We start from the raw sequence: 22,525 nt of genomic DNA on the forward strand, positions 1-22,525 counted from the left end.
ACTTAACAGAAAAGGAAAGAAAGTATCTCAATAAAAATATTTTAGAAAAAGAAATTCAACAGGCCATAAATGAGCTTCCTAAGAAAAAGCACCAGGACCAGATGGATTTACAAGTGAATTCTGTCAAACATTTAAAGACCAACTAATTCCAATACTAAATAAGTCATTTTTTTAGGGTATCATTTTCTTCAGTCAGGCTGTTGACTCTCATTTCATAATTTTCTTGCATCGTTCTCATTTCTCTTCCCAATTTTTCCTCCACTTCTTTTATTTGGTTTTCAAAATCCTTCTTAAGGTCCTCTATGGCCTGTAACCAGCTCATATTTTTCTTGGAAGCTTTTGGTACAGGAGTTCTGACTTCACTGTATTCCTCCTGTTCCATACTTTGATCCTTTTTGTCCCCAAAATAGGAGTGTAAATTTAGGTTGCTCTGCTTGCTTTGCTTCCCTCATTTGCTCATGTTGCCACTCAATTACTTGACTTTGGGGCTTTTTGCCACAGTAGACTCTGCTACCAGAAAGGGGAGCTTCATCCTAAACCCTGGCATTTTCTCAGATGCTGAAGGTATTAGTTGGGTGCCCTCTCTCAAGCCTCCACATGCTCTGGCAAGTTGGTTGCACACCCTAGGACCTCCACCCTAGACCACAATCCAGATTCAAGCAGGTTAAAGCAAGAGCTGGTTGCTTGATCCCCTTATAATCTGCAGGCCAGGAGCTGAAGCAGCTAACATGTGGCTGCAGCTGCAGGGCCAAGGCGCCTCAGCTGCTTCTCACCCTGGGGGCAGAAACTGACCACACTCTCAACTACTGCATCCCAAAATCCACACTGCACTGACCTCTCACTGTCTCCTTAGCATCTATGTGTTGATAATTCTGGAAGCCGCCATAGCTACTGTTGATCTGAAGTCCCTCCTGGTCAGGCCCACCCTGTAACTAAAATCTCAGGTTCGCTCAGGGCCAGGGGCAGCTCCCAGAGCACTGCACTGGCCACCTCCTGTCGGCCTGCTGGGCTATCCTCAGCAGGAGGTTAGCTTCTCTGTGTTGTTTTGTGGGTTCTGTAGCTACAAAGTTTCTTCAGAGTCACCTTTTACATGAATTGGAAAAGGTGGAAGCCGGAGTCTGGTGGAAATCCTGTTTCTACTCCACCATCTTGACTCCACCCCCCATGAAAAGCTTTTTATAAAAATAAAATTAGGGGTGGCTAGGTGGCACAGTGAGTAGAGCACCAGCCCTGGAGTCAGGAGGACCTGAGTTCAAATCCGGCCTCAGACAACTTAACATAAAGACTGGCCATGTGACCTTGGGCAAGTCACTTAACCCCAATTGCCCTCCAAAAAGCAAAAATAAGTAAATAAAATTAGATTTACATAATTGGAGAATTGTTAATTTTTCATGAGAAGGCAGGGTCAATATAATAAAAATGACAATTTTGCCTAAACTAGCTTATATATTCAATGCTATACCAATTAAATTACCAAAAAAAATTCTATTACTGAATTACAAAAAATAATAACAAAATTCATTTGGAAGAACAAAAAGTCAAGAAAATCAAACGAACTACTGAAAAAAATTTAAAGGAAGGAGGTTTAGCTGTGCCATATCTTAAACTATGTTGTAAAGCAGTAATTATGAAAACATTTTATACTGGCTAAGAAATAAAAAGGTAAATCAATGGAACAGAGTAGACATACAATTTACTGCAGCAAATAAATATTGCATTTGAACCTTATATTTGACAAGTGTAAAGACCTAAAATATTGTGATAAGAATATCTGGTAAAAATTGTTGGGAAAACTGGAAAGCAGTATGGCAGACCCTGGCCATAGACCAATATCTTATACTGTTATCCAAGATTAGATAAAAATAGGTACATGATTTATGTATCATGAGAGACTTTACAAGAAAATTAGGAAAATATTATTTATTAGACTAATGGATAACCAAACAATTATCTGCATCCAAAGAAAGAAGTGATAAAGAAAGAAATAAAAGTATGTATGTGATAAATTTGTATGTGTCTGTGTAGAAAATAAAGGGGAAAAAAGAAATTTACATGACAACTTTATTACATATTTAAAAGAAAAAGCAAGTTGTACAAAATAGATATGCATTTTTAAATACAATCATTTTGTAAAATTATTCTGTGTAATGGAAATACTTGTTTTATTCCATAAATTAATGATTAAATAAATAAAATTTTAAAAAAGAAGTAACTCAAAGAACAAATCATAGAAACAATCGATAATTTCATTAACGTTAATGACAACAATGAGAAAACATAACATTCATGGGGTGCAGCAAAAGCAATACTTGGGAGGAAATTCATGAACCTAAACACATGAGTAAATAGAGAAAGAATAGATCAATAAAGTAGTCATGCCACTAAAAAACCTGAAAAACAAAAACAAATTAAAAATCTCCAATTAAAAACCAAATTGGAAATCCTGAAAATCAAGGGAGATACTAATAAAATTGAAAGTAAGAAAACCATTGAATAAGTAAATAAGCTAATTTTAGGGGGAAAGGGAATAAAAATAGATAAACCACTGATTAATTTGATTTAAAAAAGGAAAGAAGAAAACCAGATTATCAGCACTGAAAATGAAAAGAATGAAGAAATGAAATCAATTAGGATGTATTTTGCTTAAATACATGGTTGGTTGTTGAGGACCCAAATGATGTCACTATGTTAGAGTCAAGTTACAGTGTATCCACCTGTTGATCAGGCCAATAAGAGCTCAGGCGGTTCTACCACAGGTCAGGCACAGATAGTAGATGTGAACATTTGGGGTGGATTCTCCAGATTTGTGCATCTTGTGTTTCTTTTGAGTTCCTTCAATTCTGCTTTTGCTCACAGACCACAGCACCTTCTGTGATGAGTGCATGCCACACTGACCAATCCTGGGCCAGGGTCTCGCACGTCATGCAATCAATTCCAAAGTTCTTCAGAGAGAACTTGAGGGGTTCCTTGTATCATTTTTTCTGACCACCAGGTGAGCACTTGACCTCTGTGAGTTTTCTATAAAAATCTTTTAGGTAAATGTACTCTTGGCTTTTGAATACTGTGGTCAGCTCATCAGACTTGTGCTCTCAGCAGTGGAGTTTGAATGCTTAGCAATTCAGATTGAGAAAAGAGCTAAGTGCCTGGTGCTTTCTCCTGCCAGGTGATCTTCAGAATCTTCCTAAGACAATCCAAATGGAAGTGATTCTGTTTCCTGGCCTGGCACTGGCATACAGCAGTGAGGTGAGGACAATGGCTCTGCAGACCTTCAGTTTGGTAGTCAGTCTAATACCTCTTCTATCCTATACTTTCCTTCGCAGCCTCCCAAACACTGAGCTAGCTCTGGGAATGTGTGTCTCAACCTCATTACCAATGTGTACATCCCTGGAAAGTGCACTCCCAAGATAAGTGACCTTATCCAGCATTCAGAACTTCTCCATTTGCTGTAACCAATGGTTCCAGGTATGGATGGTGTGGTGCTGGCTGACGGAGTGCCTGTGTTTTCTTAGTGTTAATTGTTCGGCCAAAATTAACCCTAGAAGCAGAGAATTGATCCATACTTTGCTGCATCTCAGCTTCAAAGGCTTCATTGAGTGCACAGTTATCTGCAAACAGAGAATCATGGACCAACCTTCCCTCCACTTTAAGAGCAATATATGCCAATAAATTTGACAATCTAAGTGTAGTTGATAAATATTTACAAAAATATAAATTTTCTAGATTAACAGAGTAACACAATTTTATAAAAGAAAATTGAACAGGTCATCAATGAACTCTCTAAGAAAAAATCCCCAGGACCACATTGAATTACTAGTAAATTCTACCAAACACTTAAAGAATAATTAATTTCAGGACTATTTAAACTATTTGGAAAGACAAAGAAGGATTCCTTCTAACATACAAATATATTGCTAAGATCCAAACCAGGAAGAATAAAAACAGAGAAGGAAAAAAATAATCTAATTTGACTAATGAATACTGATGCAAAAATTTTAAGTAAAGCAGCGGCTAGGTGGCGCAGTGAATAGAGCACCGGCCCTGGAGTCAGGAGGACCTGAGTTCAAATTCAGTCTCAGACACTTACTAGCTGTGTGACCTTGGGCAAGTCACTTAACCCCAACTGCCCTCCAAAAAGCAAAAAAAAAAAAAATTTTTTTTAAAGTAAAATCACTAGTAAGGAGATTATAGCAATGTATGACCAGGATTACAACTATGACCAGGTGGGATGTGTACCAAAAATATAGAGCTAATTCAATATTTGGAAAACTATCAGCATAGTTGACTACGTTAAAAACAAAACCAAAAGAAATCATATAATTATTTCAATGGATGTATAAAAAGCATTTGACAAAATACAAAACCCATTCCTATTAAAAACCACTAGTGAACATATGAAAAACTGGAACTTTTTTTAATAAAAAGATAAGTAATAGCAATCTAAAAACATCCACAAGCATTATCTGTAATGTGGATAAGCTAGAAGCTGTCCCAGTAAGATCAGGGGTGGCACAGGAATGCCCATTATCACCGCTATTATTCAGTATTGTACTGGAAGTGCTAGCTATACTCATAAGAAAAAAAATTGAAAAAATAGAATAAGCAACAAGGAAATAAAAGTATTGCTCTTTCAAATGATATGATGGTATTCTTAGAGATTCTTAGAGAAGCAACTAAAAAAAAGTTGAAAATAATTGACAACTTTAACAATGTTGCAAGGTATAAAATGAACCCACACAAATCATTGGCATTTGTATATATTACCAACAATGTCCAGCAAGAGATAAAAAGAGAAATTCCATTGAAAATATAGATGATATAAAATATCTGAGAGTTTGCTTGCCAAGACAAAACCAGGAACTATATGAGCACAATTATAGAACATTTTTCCCACAATTAAAATCAGGTCTAAACAGTTGGAAAAATAAGAATAGCTCCTGAGTAGTCTGAGCCAATATAATAAAAAAGACAACTCTACCTAAATTAGTCTACTTATTCACTGGTACAAATCCCAAAGCTTTGGGGACAAAAAACTCAATATTTAACAAAAACTACTAGAAAAACTGGAAAACAATAAAGCAGAAACTAGGCATAGACCAGCATCTCACACTGTATACCATGATAAGGTCAAAGTGGGTATGTGATTGAGAGATAAAAGCAAATTAGGGGAGGATGGAATAGTTCACATCAGATCTATAGGGAAGGGAAGAATATAGGACCAAACAAGAGACAGAGAGCATTGCTAAATATATAATGAATATCTAATATATATATAATGTATATTTAAAGTATATGTACAATATATAATTTTCATTGTATTGAATTAAAATTTCATGAAGAAACAGGAAAAATACCACCAAAATTAGAAGGAAAGAAGAAAACTGGGGGGAAAATTTACGTAAGATATTTCTGATAAAGGCCTCATTTCTCAAACATATGGAGAACTGAGTCAAATTTATAAGAGTACAAGTCATTGCCCAATTGACAAATGGTCAAAGGATATGAACAGTTAGTTTTCAGATGGACAAATCAAAGCTATCTGTCTTCATATGAATAAATGCTTTAAATCCCTACTGATTAAAGAAATTCAAATTAAAACAACTATTAGGTACCACCTCACATCTATCAGATTGGCTAATGTGACAGAAAAGGAAAATGATAAATGTTAGAGGGAATGTGGGAAAAGTGGGACACTGATGCATTGCTGGCAGAGTTGTGAACTGATCCAACCATTCTGGAGAGTAACTACAACTAAGCCCAAAAAGCTATAAAACTGTGCATTCCTTTTTACCATTACTAGATCAGTGCCCCAAAGAGATTTTTTTAAAAGGGGGAAAAGACCTATTCATAAAACTGTATTTATAGCAGCTCTTTCTGTGGTGGCAAAGAATTGGAAATTGAGAGGATGCCCATGAACTGGGGAATGGCTGAATAAATCATTTTATATGACTGTGATGTAAGATGATTTCAGAAAGACCTGGAAAGACTGACATGAACCGATGCAGAGTGAAGTTAACAGAAGAAAACATTGTACACAGTAACAGCAACATTGTATGAAAAAGAACTGTGAAAGACTTGGCTGTTCTCAGACAATCCCAGAGGACTCATGATGAAAAATATTATCTCTCTCCAGAGAAAGAGCCAATGGAATCTGAATACAGACCCAAAGTATACTATTTTTCCATTCCTTTCTTTTTGAGTTCAAGATTTCTTCCACAAAATGACCGACACAGAAACACGTTTTTTCATGCACATGTATAACCTGTCTCAGCTTGCTTACCATGTCAGGGAAGTGTCAAGGGAGGGAGGGAAGGAGGCATAGAATAGGGGACTCAAAATTTTAAAAAATAGTATTAAAATGTTTTATATATTTTATATGTAATTGGGGAAAATGAAATATTATTTTTTAGAAAGACTAATAGCGTAAAGCACCTAGGTGGCACAGTAAATAAAGCGCCAGGCCTGGTGTCGGGAGGATCTGAGTTCAAATTTAGCCTCAGACACTTAGTAGCAGTGTGACCTTATACAAGTCACTTACACCTGCTTGCCTCTGCTCCTCATCTGTAAAATGAACTGAGGAAGGACATGGCAAATAACTCCAGTATCTCTGCCAAGAAAACCCCAAAGTGTGTCATGGAAAGTCAAACAAAACTGAAACAACTAACAGCAACAAAGAGTCATTCCACCAGAGATAAATGGTCAAAGGATACAAAACAAAGAATTCTCAAAATGCTCCAAATCACTAATAAGAGAAAGGGAAACCAGAACAAGACTGAGGCTTCGTCTCATACTCTGACAGAAATAGTGGAGAAGTTGTGGGGAGATGGACACACAAATGCCATGTTGGCAGAGATAGGAAATGTTAGATCATGAAGAGCTGAGTTCAAATCCAGCCTCAGACACTTACTAGCTATGTGACGCTGGCTGGTAAGTCATAGAACTCAACCTCTGTTTACCTCAGTTTCTTGAACTGTGAAATAAAAATAATAACACCTGCCATATCAGGGTGTTCTGAAGATGGTCCAAAGGGGGTTTTGGGGAGAAAGCAAGTAACTCTATTGTGTCCATCATGATTCTTTGCCTTTAAGCCTGATGCCTCTCTGACAAGAACTGAGATTCTTCTTCAGGACCCCCCTTCCCTCATTGGAAAACTATACTCCCAGGACTTTGAACAGTTCCCTAAACTCAGCCCTTTCTCTATATCCTCTCTAATAAGGGAAGGCCCTTCACAAATACTAATTAACTAACACCTAAAAAAGGTATTCTTTTCTTTGGCCTGGTCCAAACAGTTCTGCTAAGGGTTTGGGAAACGGTGAGTGTGACCCAGAAGCCAACTTCACTTGTTTTCTTGAGTTACTGTAGTTTCTAGAAACACTGCACCAGAGTATGCAGGAGGCCAGCACCCTGCCCCCACTCCAGCTCACAGGATTCACTCTTTCAACCCTCACTACCCTCTCACTGTGACCTAGAAAGTCACACCAGCTACAAGACAGGAGGGTCAGCCTGCACCAGACAGACAAAATGTTGGTGCAGCTCCAACCCTGGAGGACCAGCAGGGCATCCTGCCTTCAAGATCTGGCAGGGAGAGGAGGGGAGCAGTTCTGTGGATGTGGGGGAGGGGTGCTAGGCATGGATACAGGGAGCAAAGAGAAGACCCCACAGGACAGAGCAATGAGTGAAGTGATCATCCTTGGGCCTCAGGGATCATGAGGGAAACTTTTTAAAAGCACACAGTAGGGCAGCAATGGGGATGGAGGAGTGGTGGCAGTTAGTGCTAGTGATGCCAAAGTGCCTGGAATCTGCTCAAAACACAGGAGGAGAGAGCAGGGCAGTGTTGTTACTACTGTTTTCAATTTCCTGCCTATTTATCTAAAGAAACAATCCATAGGTAGGGGATTTCCAGGCTAGTAGATAACTCTCTTTTTCTATGGAAATGGCCTCTTTGGCTGATGCTGGTCCAGTCTGAGGACAGAGTGCACTCACCTGGGCTGGGGGTCTGCAGCTCCCAGGGGCCATTCCCTCTGACTCTAGGCTCTCTGCTTGGGCCAGTTCTTGATACTCTGCAGGCTGAGCTTCGGAGAGAGGATCCCAGAGGGTCAGGGTCTTTCCCTATCCTTCCAGGACAGGAGGCTGGGCTACAAGAATTTACAGAAGGTGAAGTCTCACAGGATTAGTCTGGCCTTATTCTCAAGGAAGAGACCCTAACACACAGATGGAGAGAAGCAGCAGGTAGGGCCAGTTTGGAAACGAAGCTGGTCTAAACAGGAAGACTCCTTCCCTCCATCTCCTGCTCCTTCTCTTCTGTCCCCTTCCCCCACTCTCCCCCAGAGAACCAACAGGCAGAAGGGGCCAGGGATCCCAGGGGGGATGAGACCAGGCAGAGCCTCAATGACTCCTGACTTGGAGCTCTCCCCCCAGCTGGTCCTATGCCCCACCCTGCACCCCTTCTCCCCTCTCTAATACACCCATACATTATCTAGACAAGAGACTGACTGCTGGATCCAGGAGGAGGGAGGCTTAGGAAGGTTTGGGGTGGGGAGGGCTCTGGGATGGAGCCACCAGGGAATGACCAGGGGAAGCCTGAGGCTGGGAGACCAAATCCAGTCTGGGATTCAGCCCCCTGGCAGGGGCCTGAGGGCTCCGAAAGAAGAGGAGGCAGAGGAGCAGGAGGCCTGGGGAAAGGGAGCACAGGTGGGGGCTGGGAGGAAGACATTCTAACCCAGCTCATGGCAGGGAGCTCAGGGACACTGCAGGGACAGAAGGGATCCAGGGGGACACTGAGCCTGGGACAGCAGGAGTGTGCCCTGGGGTCTGACTAGGAGCTGGGGAGGACTCCTGGGACCATGGGGGGAGCTTAGGCCTGGAATCCCTCAAAGGAGACCAGACACAGGGAGCCAGTGCTGGGATCTGATAGGGAGGCAGCCCAGGGCCTGCAAGTCCAGGTGAGGGGGGCCGGGCAGGAGCTTGGGTTCCTGTCTCCAAAGTGGGGTCCTCAGGACAGGCAGAACTTTGGGTCCTTACAGGGGAACTGGCCTGAAGGAAGAACAGCTGAATCTCTAACCAAAATCTGGGGGCAGGGAGACAGGATTGCGGGGTCCCTGTGGTTAAGGTCTAAATTTTGGTAAAGATTATCCCAGTGATAAACCTGGGGAGGGTGTCCCTGGGAGTCTGGAAAGTAACTGGGAGTCTGGAAAGAGCCAGTGGCAGGAAGCTCATCCAAGAGCCAGGCCTGGGAGGGCAGCAAGGTCCCTGCTAAACCCAGAGGACACTCACCACGTGGTCGGATGAGGAGGATGAGACCCAAGGTCGAGCAGCAGAAGGCAGGAGCTGTGGGTGTGGATGCGGGACTGGCTCAGATCTGCCTGGGACCTGCACCCACAGCTGCTTCCAGAAGGCAGAGGGAGCTCAGCTCCAGGGAAGAAGGCAGGAATCCTATAGTTGCAAGGCAAGAAGGCTGAGCCGTCTCAGCCTAAGTTCCGGTTTTCAGCCAGCCCCCTCTGGGAGGGTCCTCCCAGCCTCTGAGGCCCCAGCCCAGGAGCTCAGGACCTGCCTGCCTCTGCTCCCCAAGCCTGCCCTCCCTCACCTGGAATGCCTTGGCCACTGGGATGAGCCCTCTCCTTTCCTAGACCCCTCCCAGGCCCCCAAACTCCACCCCAGGGCTCTGTTGCACCTGGGCCACCCCCACCAGGCTGGCCAGCTCTGAGAACTCCTCCTCCCCATCACTACCAGCTGACTCCTGACGTCAGAAGGTGGGAGGGGGAGAGCCAGGCAGAGGTGTCCTGGAGATTTCCAGGAAAGCAAGAGATTCACAGCAAAACAGGGCTTAGCTTCAGAAGGCAGGTTGCTCACAAAATGCGGCCACTTTGGCCAGCACGTCTCTCCTGACTTAAATCAGAATAGGGCTCAATTAAGGTCAGATGCGTTCTCCTAGGTTGCTGTTTGTCTTTCGTTCTCCGAGGGGACCCTGACATCAGGAAGGTGATGCCCCGATACACAAGTGAATTGCATTGGAGTGAGGGAGGGCTGAACAAAGTCACCAGCCTCCCTTTGTCCTCAGGAGCCACCTGGGCCCAGTGGTGAGGTTTGGATCAGGACACTTGGGGATGGCCCGGGATGCAGTGGGAGAACATGGTCTGCTTAGGCTTGGAATCCCTAAAGAGAGATCGTGTACAGGGAACCAGTGCCTGGGATCTGAAAGGGAAACTGCCCAGGGGCTGCAAGTCCAGGTAAGGTGACTAGGCAGGAGCTTTGGTTCCTGTATTCAAAGTGGAGTCCTCAGGTCGGGAAGAAGTTTGGGGCCTTATAGGGGGCTGGGTGTGAATCTCTGACCAAAAGCTGGGGGGAGGGGGACAGGACACCTGGGTCCTCTGGTAAGGTGTTAATTTTGGGAAATGGTGACTCAGTCTTAAATCTGAGGACAGTGACCCTGCACATCGGGGAGGAGACTGGAGGTCTGGAAAACAGTGAGGGGAGCAAAGCTTGTCCAGTAGCCAGGCTTGGGAAGGAGAATTGCTGCAAGCGGACCAGGAGGGCTCTCATCACATGGTCAGAGGAGGAAGATGAGACCCAGTGATAGGGACAGCCAGGAGATGACAGTGGGTCTGTGAGGGGCCCTAGAACTTGCACCCACAGAGCTGGGACCAGAGGCCAGGGATCTCAGGTCCAGGAGAAGGCAGCATGATCTCAACTGTCAGGGGGAGATGAGGTGGGCTCACCACCAAGTTCCAGTTTTCAGCCGGCCCCCTCTCTGAGGGTCTTCCTACCCTCTGCCCAACCCCTGAGGCCCCAGGATAGGCCTTTTCCTCCAATCACCTCCAGGGCAGGAGCTCAGGACCCTGCCTGCCTCTCCTCCCCAAGTCCAGCCCTCCCTCACCTGGAATGCCTTGCCTACTGGGATAAGCCCTCTCCTTCCCTAGACCCCTCCCAGGCTCCCAAACTCCACCCCAGGGCTCTGGGTCATCCACAGCAGGGCCATCACCCACCAGGCTGGCCAGCTCTGAGAGCTCCTCCTCCTCCCCCAAGCCGCCACCACCCGGTTTCTTATTGGAGGAAAGAAGTGGCAGTGTCCTAGTACTGAGGGCTAGAACCAGGAAGAAGCAGCCTGCAGATTTCAGATCCCCGAGAGATTCCCAGCAGAAGGAGCTTAGGTGCGAAATAGAGGCTGTTCAGAAATCATGTAGCCGGTTTGGTTATCTCATTTGTCCTAATCTAAATTAGAGTGGGCTCCTTTAAAGTCAGATGTGCTTTCCCAGGGGGATACTTGGCATGCTTGACACTCTGTGGGTAGATCTGCCCTGAATGCAAAGTACACTTACACTGGGACATTGAAGGTGATGTGTTTAGGAGCCATGAGAACAAAAATTAAGTGTGACTGGATCCCAATTACCCTGCTGTACTCTCTGAATCTATTCAGTCTAGAGGGTCAAAACGTAGAAGTGTTTTTTATATCTAAGGTAATTCAGACTAAGATAATCAGCTGAATTGATGTTATGTGACCGGCGATTGGGTTTCATGCATTAAAACTAATGTTTATGTTATTATTATGCTTTTAGTTTTTTCTCAGTTGGGGATTAGGGGGACACCACAGAATCAGACAAGTTACACTCTTAATTTTCAACAGCGATTTCTGGAGGGATGTGCGAAGGTGCCCTTAGAAAATGAACTTTTCAGCCTGCCAGAGGGACTCCAGATCAGCAGCAGCTGTGGCTGTTTCCAGATTTATCAACACATAGATGCGAAGGACAAGGTGAGAGGCCAGTGCAGTCTGGACTTTGGGACCAGTAAGTGGGAGTGCGTGGCTTTTACCCCCAGGGCGAGAAACCGCTGAGATGCCAGCACAGCCTGCCAGCACCACGTGGCGGCTTCAGCTCCTGGCCTGCAGAGTGTAGGGGGACCAAGCACCAGTCTGAGGGGTAATCGCTCTTGCTTTAACCTGCTTGGATCTGGATTGCAGTCTAGGGTGGAGGTCCTGGGGTGTGTGTCCAGCTTGCCAGAGAGTGTGGAGACCTCAGAGAGGGCACCCATCTAATACCTCCAGCAGCTGAGAAAACCCCAGCGTTTGGGACGAAAACTCCCCTGTCTGGTGGCAGAGTCCTACTGTGGAAAAAAGCCCAAAAGTCAAATCATTGAGTGGCAAAATGAGCAGGCAAAGGAAACAAAGCAGACAGAAGATTCCAACATTACACTCCTATTTTGGGGATAAGAAGGAGCAAGGCATGGAATAGGAGGAAATCAGTGAAGTCAGAACTCCTGCACCAAAAGCTTCAAAGGAAAATACAAGCTGGTTACAGGCCATAGAGGACCTTAAGAAGCAGATAAGAGAAGTGGAGGAAAAATTGGGAAGAGAAATGAGAACAATGCAAGAAAATTATGAAATGAGAGTCAACAGCCTGACTGAAGAAAATAATACCTTAAAAAACAGACTGACTCAAATGGCAAAGGAGGCTCAAAAAGGCAATGAGGAGAAGAATGCCTTAAAAAGTCGAATTTGCCAGATGGAAAAAGAATCTCAAAAGCTCACTGACGAGAATCATTGCTTCAGAATTAGATTGGAGCAAATGGAAGCTAATGACTTTATGAGAAATCAAGATGCTGTTAAACAGATCCAAACAAATGAAAGAATAGAAGGCAATGTGAAATATCTCATGGGAAAAACCACTGACCTGGAAAATAGATCCAGGAGAGATAATTTAAAAATTATTGGACTGCCTGAAAGCCATGACCAAAGTAAGAGCCTAGAAAGCATCCTCCAGGAAGTTCTCAAAGAAAACTGCCCTGATGTTTTAGAACAAGAGGGCAAAATAGAGGTTGAAAGAATCCACCAATCACCTGCTGAGAAAGATCCCAAAAAGAAAACTCCTAGGAATATTATAGCCAGGTTCCGGAATTCCCAGATTAAGGAGAGAATATTACAAGCAGCCAGGAAGAAACAATTTGAATATTGTGGAAACACAAACAGGATAACCCAGGATCTGGCAGCTTCTACACTGAGGGATCGAAGGGCCTGGAATGTGATATTCCGGAGGTCAAGGAAGCTGGGATTAAAACCAAGAGTCACCTACCCAGCAAAACTGAGTATCATGTCTCAGGGGAAAATATGGTCATTCAGTGGAATACAGGACTTTCAAGCGTTCTTGCTGAAAAAACCAGAGTTGAATAGAAAATTTGACATTTAGATACAAGAAGCAAGAGAAGCATGAGAAGGTAAACAGGGAAACGAAATCATAAAGAACTTATCAAAGTTGAACTATTTTTTTTTAAAGCAATCGGGGTTGAGTCGCTTGCTTGGGGTTGCACGGCCAGTTGTTGTTTCTGGGTGTGGTGCTGAGTGTCTGGGCCCGGATTTGATCTGGGTCGTCCTGGCACTGGGGCCGGTGCTCTTGCTCGCTGAGCCACCTGGCCAAAGTTAAACTATTAACATTCCCACATGGAAAAACAATAATTGTAACTCATGAAACTTTTCTCAGTAGTTGAAGGGATTAGAAATATATATATATGTGTGTGTGTGTGTGTGTGTATGTCTTTATATGAGGGTATGCGGGCATATGAATACATATGTGAATGTGTGTATATATGTTTACAGGTATACATAGATAGAGGGCACGGGACCAATTTAACAGGAAGGGATGATACTTAAAAGGTGAAATTAAGAGGTGAGAGGAATATAATGAGAGGAGATGGGGAGAGACAGTGGGGCAAACTATCTCATACAGAAGAGGCAAGGGAAAATGCTTACAATGGAGGGGAAGAATAGGAAGGCAAAAGGGAATGGGTCAACCTTATTCCTATTGAATCTGGCTTGAGGAGGGAGTGAAATACACACTAAATAAGGGATCTCACCCTCCAGGAGAATAGGGGGGGAAGGGGATGTGAGGGGGGATGATGGAAGGGAGGGCAGGCTGGGGGGGAGGGAAGTTGGAAGCACCCACTTGTGAAAAGGGACAGGATCAAAGTAGAGAATAGAACAAGTGGAAGGTGGGATAGGAGGGAGGGAAATATAGTCAGTCTTTTACAATACATCTACTATGTTATTGTTTTGCATTAGCCGCACATGTACAACCTATACCGAACTGCTTGTCTCCCCAGTGGGGGTGGGTGGCAGGGGGGGAAGGGAATGAATCTGGAATTGAAAGTTTTAAAATAAAATATTCAAAGATATATATATATATGTGTGTGTAAAAAAAAAATAAAATTGTATTCAAAAAGAAAAAAAAAAGAAAATGAACTTTTCCTTTGCTCTGGAGGCTGTGGGATTAGGGATCAAGCTGGAAGAGTGTGCTTACAGTGTTAACTGTTACCTATTTAACCGGGATCATTCTGCTTGAAAATGAACAACAATAATAAGTTAGTGTTTGACAAAAGCACAAAGGACCTTGTAAATGCTTCACTTTCATCCTGATGGAGGCGAAATTCAGGACAAAGAGAATTAAAGGGAGTCAGTCATGCTGTGTCCAGGCAGCAGCACCCTGCGGGGCTGATCAGCCAGGGATTCCCTGCTGGACTAGAGCTGACATTCTCAGAAAAGAAGAGAAAGCCTCACATCCTCACATCGGGAGCTGGGGACCCAATCGGGTTATTCAAGAAGCATTTATGCATCAATCTATGAACGTTTTGAGGCACCTACTATGTGGCTGGTGGTTTGCTAAGTGCTGAGGATGCAAAGCAAGATTAAGCAGCGCTCCCGGATGGTTTTCCTTACAGTATGGCTGTTCCTGTGTTCATCGGGCTCCCAGGTCTGTTCCCTTCACTTTGCATCAGTTCCCACAGGTCCTGCCAGGTTTGTTCATTCTTTTTCTCTTTTAGACAAATACTAAAGCTTAAAGACAGAATAAGAAAAGAAACAGAAAGACATTGCAAACTTAAATATGAAATAAGAGGGTAAAAGAACATGCCATGCGCACAGCAGAACGTGGGAGAGGATTCCGAATGTGCAGCAGCACCTTTCCATTGCAAGAAAGCCCACATAGGAAACACTGCACAGTAAGCTGACAGCTGTCCATCACTTCTTTGCTTCCTTCTAGCTTTTCCTTTGTTCTCTGCTGCGTACTTTTTACTTTGTTCTTTTTCCACCTTTCTTCCTCCTCCCCCTCCAGGCTACAGTTAATCATGGATATATTTATGTACAGATATTGATATATACACACGTACATATATACACATATATACATATACTTTCCCTAAAAGATTCTACTCCTAATCTTTGTTTTTATGTTTCTTGTATCTCTTTTCCTGTCTCTCGTAAATTCTCTAATGCCCCTTTCCTTTTTCCCTTCCCTCCTATTACTTAACCTGTCTCCCCCATAAAGATCTCTGCCTTATCCTCTCCTGCCCAAAAATCAGAACACACTTTTCTTCTTTTTCTAGTCTCTTTAGTGGCAGGCCCAGTTCATTGATTTGCTCTTTCTCTGTTGGATGTAATTGTTTGGATATGTACATTTCCCCCACGTCCTGCTTTGTCTGGATGCCACAAATGACATCATGTTTTCTCATTGTTGTCATGCTGTTTAATGAAATTATTGTTTATTTCTGTGATTTGTTCTTTCAGTCCTTGATTGTCAGGAGTCATCTAAAGCCAGCATCAGATGTGAGCAGAGATGTGAAATGAACCCAGCCAGGTGAAGACTGGAAGCATTCATATGTTTATTGCATGCATGCTAAACAAATCTCAAATAAGCATCTGAGGGTTCAGGTTTATTCTATAGCTAAAGCACTTACATCATACTTTCTCATGGGAAACTTCATGTTGTTTGCTACATGAGGTGCCTAACTTGCAACCTTTAGAAGGCCATTGCCTTGGGACACTTCCCTGCTTTCATATCTCATATGTCCCCATTTTATTGGTCACTCAAGTGGCCAGGGTTTCAGGGACAGTCAGAATGATCCAAGCCTCCCTTGTAAGGGGGGGGGGGGTAAATAATGGGGGATGGTGAGTCAACATCTTGAGTTACTGGGCCCAGGTGGGTGGAAACAGGTTCAAGGGGGTCCTTGGGCTGGATTCACACCCATGGCAGGCCCCTCAGAGCTAACGCTCAACATCACCCCCTATACTTCATTATGTATTTCCTTTCACCAAATTTGAAAGTGCCCAATCAGAAGTGGACTATTATAATTTTCTTTCAAATTTCATCATTTCCAGGAAATCATGAGTTACTCACCAGACTGAACTGATTTACAAAGTATGGAGAAGAGATAGGAATTTAACAGGGGGTTAAAAGAAATGAGGAAACTACACAGAGTCATCTCTCAAAATCTGAATAGGCTGTACTTTATGTTTCTGCTTCTCTATATTTGATTATGAGGTTTTTATGCTCAGTGGGCTTTTCTGTGTGTGTGTGTGTGAGAGAGAGAGAGAGAGAGACAGACAGACAGACAGACAGACAGACAGACAGAGACAGAGAGAGAGACAGAGAGATACAGAGAGAGGGAGGGAGAGAGAGAGCAAGTGCTATAAGAAATTTTTGTGTATTTTTTTCATCCTTATCATCCCTTCACTCACTTCTTAAAGAGGCCTATTCACTGAATGGACATTGCCTCACTCAAAGTGAGAACGTGAAAAGCCCTTAGTTTAAAAGGGCCAAGGTCTCTCACTTCTTCCTGGGCCATCTCCAGTTGTCCTCATCCATATTTGGCCACTGGACCCACTGGAGAAGAAAGTGAGGCTGGTGACCTTGCACAGCCGTCCTTAACTCAAATCAAAGTCAATAGCAAGTCATGTCATCATCTTCCTGATGCCATGGTCTTCCTTGTGAGTGATGGACAAACTACAATCCTCCTAAGAATCCTTCTTTCCCCTCCCTTATCCCCATAGAGTTTTATTTTGAATGCAGGTTTCCAGAACTAACACTTCCCCTCCCTCATCTGATTCCTCTCTTTTAGTTTTTCCTCTGGAACCTCATTCATATGAGGTCATTTCTCTTTTAGCTGTTCTTGATTGGTTTTACTTTTTGAAGTCATGTTATGCTCAGGTCCACCTCAACCTTTCTTATAAGCTACCTATTTACTAATAACACTCTTAGACATGGATTCTACATTTTACACGCATGAAGGTAAACAGTCTATCCTTACTGAATCCCTTGTATTTGGTTTCTTGGCTCTTCTGTGTTGAATCTTCTATTCAGTTCAGGTCTTTTTTTAAACAGAGCCCTGAAAATCTGACAATTCATTAAATATCCATTTTTTCTTTCCAAATTGTATGTAACTTTGCTGTGTATAATATTTTCAGTCTTAAACCCAGTTCTTTGGTTCTTCAATACATAGTGTTCTAAAACCTGCAATGTCTTGGTGTCAGCCCTGGTAGATCTCATGTAATTCGATTTGCGGTACCACATTATGTAAATTCTTTTTTCCTTCTTATTCATAATATTTTGTCATTAAGCTGGGGATTTCATAATTTGACCATAACATTCCTATAACTTTTCCTTGTGGGATCTCTTTTTGGTGGTGATCAGTGGATTTTTTCTATTTCTATTTTCCTCTCTTGTTCTAATGCTTCAGGACAATTTTCTTTAATAATTTCTTGTATTATCTTATCGTGACTCATTTTTTGATGGTAGCTTTCAAGTCGACCAGTTCTTATTGTTTTCTCTTCCTGATCTGCCTTCCAGTTCAGTTGTTTTTCTTATGAGATGTTTCATATTCTCTTCTATTTTTTCATTCTTTATATTTTGCTTTTTTATTTCTTGATTTCATATAACTTCATTGGCTTCCCCTTGCCCAATTCTGATTTTCAAGCAGTCGTTTTCTTCCTTAACATTCTGGATCTCCTTTTCTAATCAGTTGATTTTCTTTTCAGGATCTTTTGCTTTTTCTTCTATTATTCTTATTTTTCTTTTTAGCTTTTCTTCAATTTCTCTCATTTGATTTTTAAAGTCTTTTTTAGGTTATTCACTGAATTCTTTTTCACCAGGTGATCATTTGTCATTACACTTGGGATGGAAGAGGGTCTCTTTGCTTCAGTATTCTCCTCTGAAGAAGAACCCTTGGGGCGGCCAGGTGGCTCAGCGAGTAAGAGCACCGGCTCCAGTGTTAGGATGACCTGGGATTGAATCCAGGCTCAGATACTTAGCACCACACCCAGAAATACCTAACCTTGAGCAAGTTACTTAACCCCAATTGCTTAAAAAAAAAAAAAACCCTCATCTTCTCTTTTCCCATAGTAGCTTTCTATGGTTGGATTCTTTCTCCTTTGCCTGTGAATTTTTTCTTTTAAGTTTAATCTTTATAATCACCTCTAGTCCTGAGGTATGAGGAATGGCACCTCTGACCTTAGATCCTCTTCAGTTCTCCCCTCTGACCTTGGACTCAAACCAAGTCCTCCAGCCAGGGCCTCTGCTCCTGCCACTTCTTCACTCACCAGGCTTGTGCTGGCTCCTTCTTGCCTTGCCACTGTCTTCAACACCGCTGGGTTTCACACTCCTTGTCAGCAGAGGTTCCCTAGATTTTCCTCAGATCAGATGTCCAATTCCCCTGCCTTTCCTGGGGGGTGGAGGGATGGAAAAGTGGGGAGTGGGGGTAAAGGTTCCTGTTCCTGGGGTCCAGGCTGCTTCCCAACCCAGCTAACCTCAGGGCTAGCTGCTTGTTATTTAAGTGAACCTAAGATCTAGTCTGGAGGTGTTTACTCTTCACCCATAGGAGACATCAACTTGAGATTTTTCTTCAAATCTTAAATTGTCCTGGGAGGACCACGTTCTTCCCCTACTCTTATTTCCACCACTCTGTTTTCCCTGAGGTGCTCTTTTATCTCTTTGGTGGAGGAAAATTTGGAGAACTTGAAGTTTTTCTGACCTGCTCCCCCATCTTTCCAGAATCCTCTCCCAGGATTGTTACTTGCTGTTGTTTTTAGCCATCCCCTCCATCATGTCTTTTTATTTATTTTACTTTTTAATTTATGGAATAAAACAAGCATTTCCTTAATATGATATAATAGAAAAAGCAATTTGATGTAAAACTGCAAATCTAATATGTTCTTCTAATTTTCTTTTAATGTCTCTTTGTATCTACATCATGTATCCATTTTGACATTATTTTGGTAAATGAATATTAGTCTCTGTCCAGCTTCTGCCATACTGGTTTCTAGTTTTTCCAACTTATTTTGACAATAAATTTTCATCCCAAAATCTTGTCTTTCCATTGTCAAATATAAAGTTATTATATTTGCTGCTGTAATCTACTTCTATCCTCTTCTATTGATCTAGCTTTCTATTTCTTAGTCAGTACCAGAGTTTTGATAATTGCTGTCATTCTATTGTTCTAAGATCTGATAATGCTAAGTCCCTTTTCTTTTTGTTTTTTTTCACTAGTTCCTTTGATATGCTTGACCTTCTGTTCTTCCCAGTGAATTTTTAGTATTTATTCTAACTCAGTTAAATAAGTTTTTGATAATTTAATTGGAATGACATTGAATATACAGACTACTTTATGCAAACTTGTCATTTTTGTGATGTTGGTCCTACCTACCCATGAATAAGTAATATTTTTCCAGTTATTTAAATCTGATTCTATTTGCATAAATGATTTTTTTTTTTTGGTAATTTTACTTTAAAAGTCCCTGGGGCTTTTTTAGGCAGGTGTACTCCCAGGGATTTTATACTATCTAAATTTATTTTAAATGGGGTATAAGTTACTCGCTCTTCTTTCAGTGTTTTCTCTTATAGAAGAATGCTGATGATTTTTGTGTATTTATTTTCTATCCAGCTATTTTGCTAAAATTATTGTTTCAACTAGCTTTTTAAATTATATTTCATTGTCTGCAAAAGAGATAGTTTTATTACCTTAATCCCTATTCTGATTGCACTTCTTTTCCTTTTGTTATTACTATTACTAGGGTTTCCAATCCAATGCTGACTGAGAGTGGTGACAGGGCATTCTTGTTTCACACCTGATCCTACTGGGAAGGTTTCTAGTTCATCCCCACTATTACAATGCTTGCTGATGGTTTTAGAAAAATCCTTTTTTTTTTTTTTTAACAATTTAAGGAAAATCCATTTATACCTATACGTTCAAATGATTTTAAACACTGCACTTGATCATTAAATGCTGTACTTGATCAAAAGATTTTTTTCTGTATCCATTGATATCATATGATTTTTAAACTTTTATTGTTGACATAATAAATTATGTTAGTAGATTTCCTTACGTTAAAACACTCCCTCATTCCTGGTATAAATCTCACTTGGTCAAAATGTGTCATCTTTGTAATATATTGTTGTAATCACTTAATTACTATTTTATTTATTTGGGGTGTTTTTGCATCCATATTCACTAATTTTCCTTCTTTCTTTTACTCTTCCTGGCTGAAGTATCAGTATCATATTTTCCTGTAAAATCAGGGGAATGCAACTTCCCAGGGTTGTTGTGAGAGAGAATATGTGTAAAGCTCTTGGCACACAGTAGGCACCATCTAATTGGTAGCTATTACTGCTGTCGTTATGATTTTGATTTTTTCTCCTTCATCAGTTGCCATTCTCCTCTCTTTCTTTTCATCTATGTGTCCATTGAACATAATGTATTTTTACACAAAACACTCTGCTTAGCCTGGATCAACTCAGAGGAAGGTTCAGCAACCTTTGCTTGTTCTCAAAACATGTTTACATACTGGATTTTTAACTGCTTGACTGAAGAAACTGTCTTTTGCTTCTCTTTGTATGGCCAAGGTTTAACACAGTGTCTAGAACGTGACAGGCACTTAATGTTTATTGACTGGCTGACTATGCTCAGGGCTGACATTAGACCCTAAGTCTACCTCAGTCCTTGCATTCTGGTTTCTCTCTTAGTGGTCACATACATGTTTCTGTCTCTTTCCTGCATCCTATCCCCTACATTTGACCTGACAAGATCCAGTACTAAAGATACCAAGCTCCTGCTTTTGTGATGGGATACCTGGGAATTTCCCTCTCTCATATCCCCAACCTAAGTTGTAGTTTCACCTACATGAATCTGGCTAATGATCCTCCAAGAATGGGTCAAAGGAACCAGGAAAAAGGATGAAAGTTGATGACTTCTGCCTCAATTATTTCCAAGTAAGGCAGCCATCTTCACTCCTATTAACATACAGATCAATGGAGTCAGAGAAAATCGTGAACCCAGGCTGCCATCTAAATCCACTACAAATTTTGGTAACATAGCTAATCTCACTATGGCAAGGAATTTCTTGGACAACTCCCCAAGGCTACACATTATTCACCATGGAGCTTTTCCAAATCTTTTCATGCTTCCTCAACTTTCCCATATTGCTTGCTCCCCTACATTCTCTGATCAGAAAGGGGATTCACGTTTCACTGAAAAGAAACAGGACTTTTACCCAGAGGTCCCATATCTCCTCCTCATTGCACATCTATCTGATTCCTTCTTTTTCGTCTTTGGCCCAGTCCTGCAATAAGACAGGGCCCATCTCGCGAAAATAAACCCATACACATATGAAGAGATCCCTTTCCATCCAATCCTCTCCCTGAGGACATTCCCTCCTTGGTCATTCCCATGTTTTCCACTAATTTTGAATCTGTCTACTGGCTCCTTCCCTAGTTCCACAAACAAAACCATGTCTCCCTCACCCATCAATAACTAATTTGATGCCTTCCTCCCCATCGTATGCTGCCCTACACCTTGCAACCCTTTCATGGATTAACAGAGATGGTCTTCGAAAATTGGTTTCACCTCTTCCTTTCCTCTTAGTTTTTTGAAAATTTGCAGTCTGGCTCCCAGCTTCATTACTTAACTGTTCTAAAGTTACCAGTGATCTCTGAGTCACTGAAACCAATTACCTTTTCCCAATCCTCATTCTTCTTGACCTTTTTGTAGCTTCTGTTATTGATGATCACTCACTTTCCCTGGACTCTCTTCTCTCCCTTCTAAGTTTTTGGGACACTATTTTCCCGGGTACTCCTCAGAACATGTCCGAAACGAAACTTCTTTCTCCCAACTCTTCCAGGTACTTATTTTCCTATTACTATTATCGAGGACACAAGGCTCCCAATCGTCCCAGCTCATAACCTAGATGTCATCTACTCTTTGTTACCTCTCATATGCCACACACACAATCTACTGCAAAGTCTTGTTGATTATTCCTTTGCAAAACCTCTGAAGTGCATACATTTTTCTCCCAACATTCCCCCCTTTTTTTGATTTGGGGCCCAATAGCCTCATAACTGAGGTATTGCAAGAGCCCACTCAAGTCCCACCCGAGGCGACTCAAACCTCCAATTAGCTGTCAAATTCATCTTCCTATAGCTTTTGCCTGACCATGTCACTTCCCACCCTAAAGACTCCAATGATTCTGTCACTAAAATCAAATATAAAATGCTCTGTTGGGCTCTTAAAGACCTTCATCTTCTACCTTTCTAGTCTTCTTTCACTTTACTCCCATTTCATATAGGTTATAACATAGTGGGACCAAGGTTGCCTGTGCTCCATGAATATGACACTCCATCCTCCAATTCCCTGGGTTTTCCTTGACTGATGCTCATGCGTAGAACGCTCTTAATGGTTTCTCCGAAGTACAAACTAAAGCCCACCTTTGGCACTAAGCCTTTTC

The 22,525-nt window shown here is 42.0% G+C and overlaps 1 protein-coding gene and 1 long non-coding RNA gene across 4 annotated transcripts in view; one reads left to right on the forward strand and one right to left on the reverse strand.

Annotated features, from left to right (window-relative positions):
- The window catches only part of LOC138173591 (zinc finger protein 135-like), a 110,286-nt gene that overhangs the window by 23,827 nt on the left and 63,934 nt on the right, over window positions 1–22,525 (reverse strand). Inside the window, exons 1-3 of one of the 3 annotated variants that reach the window (XM_069103632.1) lie at window positions 9,581–9,702; window positions 9,271–9,429; window positions 7,981–8,132 (exon numbers count right to left, since the gene is read on the reverse strand). In XM_069103632.1, the coding sequence (XP_068959733.1) occupies window positions 7,981–8,013 (33 nt within the window). In that variant the 5' untranslated portion in view covers window positions 8,014–8,132; window positions 9,271–9,429; window positions 9,581–9,702. Of the gene's footprint in view, window positions 1–7,980; window positions 8,133–9,270; window positions 9,703–22,525 lie in introns of those variants that run through there. The other 2 variants (XM_069103633.1, XM_069103631.1) reach the window with 2 other exon arrangements.
- Window positions 14,781–21,884, forward strand: LOC138173593 (uncharacterized). Its single transcript, XR_011171445.1, has 3 exons — window positions 14,781–14,976; window positions 15,542–15,611; window positions 19,820–21,884. It is a non-coding gene; the product is annotated as an uncharacterized lncRNA (long non-coding RNA).

The sequence above is a fragment of the Petaurus breviceps genome, unplaced genomic scaffold, assembly GCF_028583685.1.
Source record: "Petaurus breviceps papuanus isolate PSGF00001 unplaced genomic scaffold, PetGlider_PUasm1.0 609, whole genome shotgun sequence".
Lineage (NCBI taxonomy): Eukaryota > Metazoa > Chordata > Mammalia > Diprotodontia > Petauridae > Petaurus > Petaurus breviceps.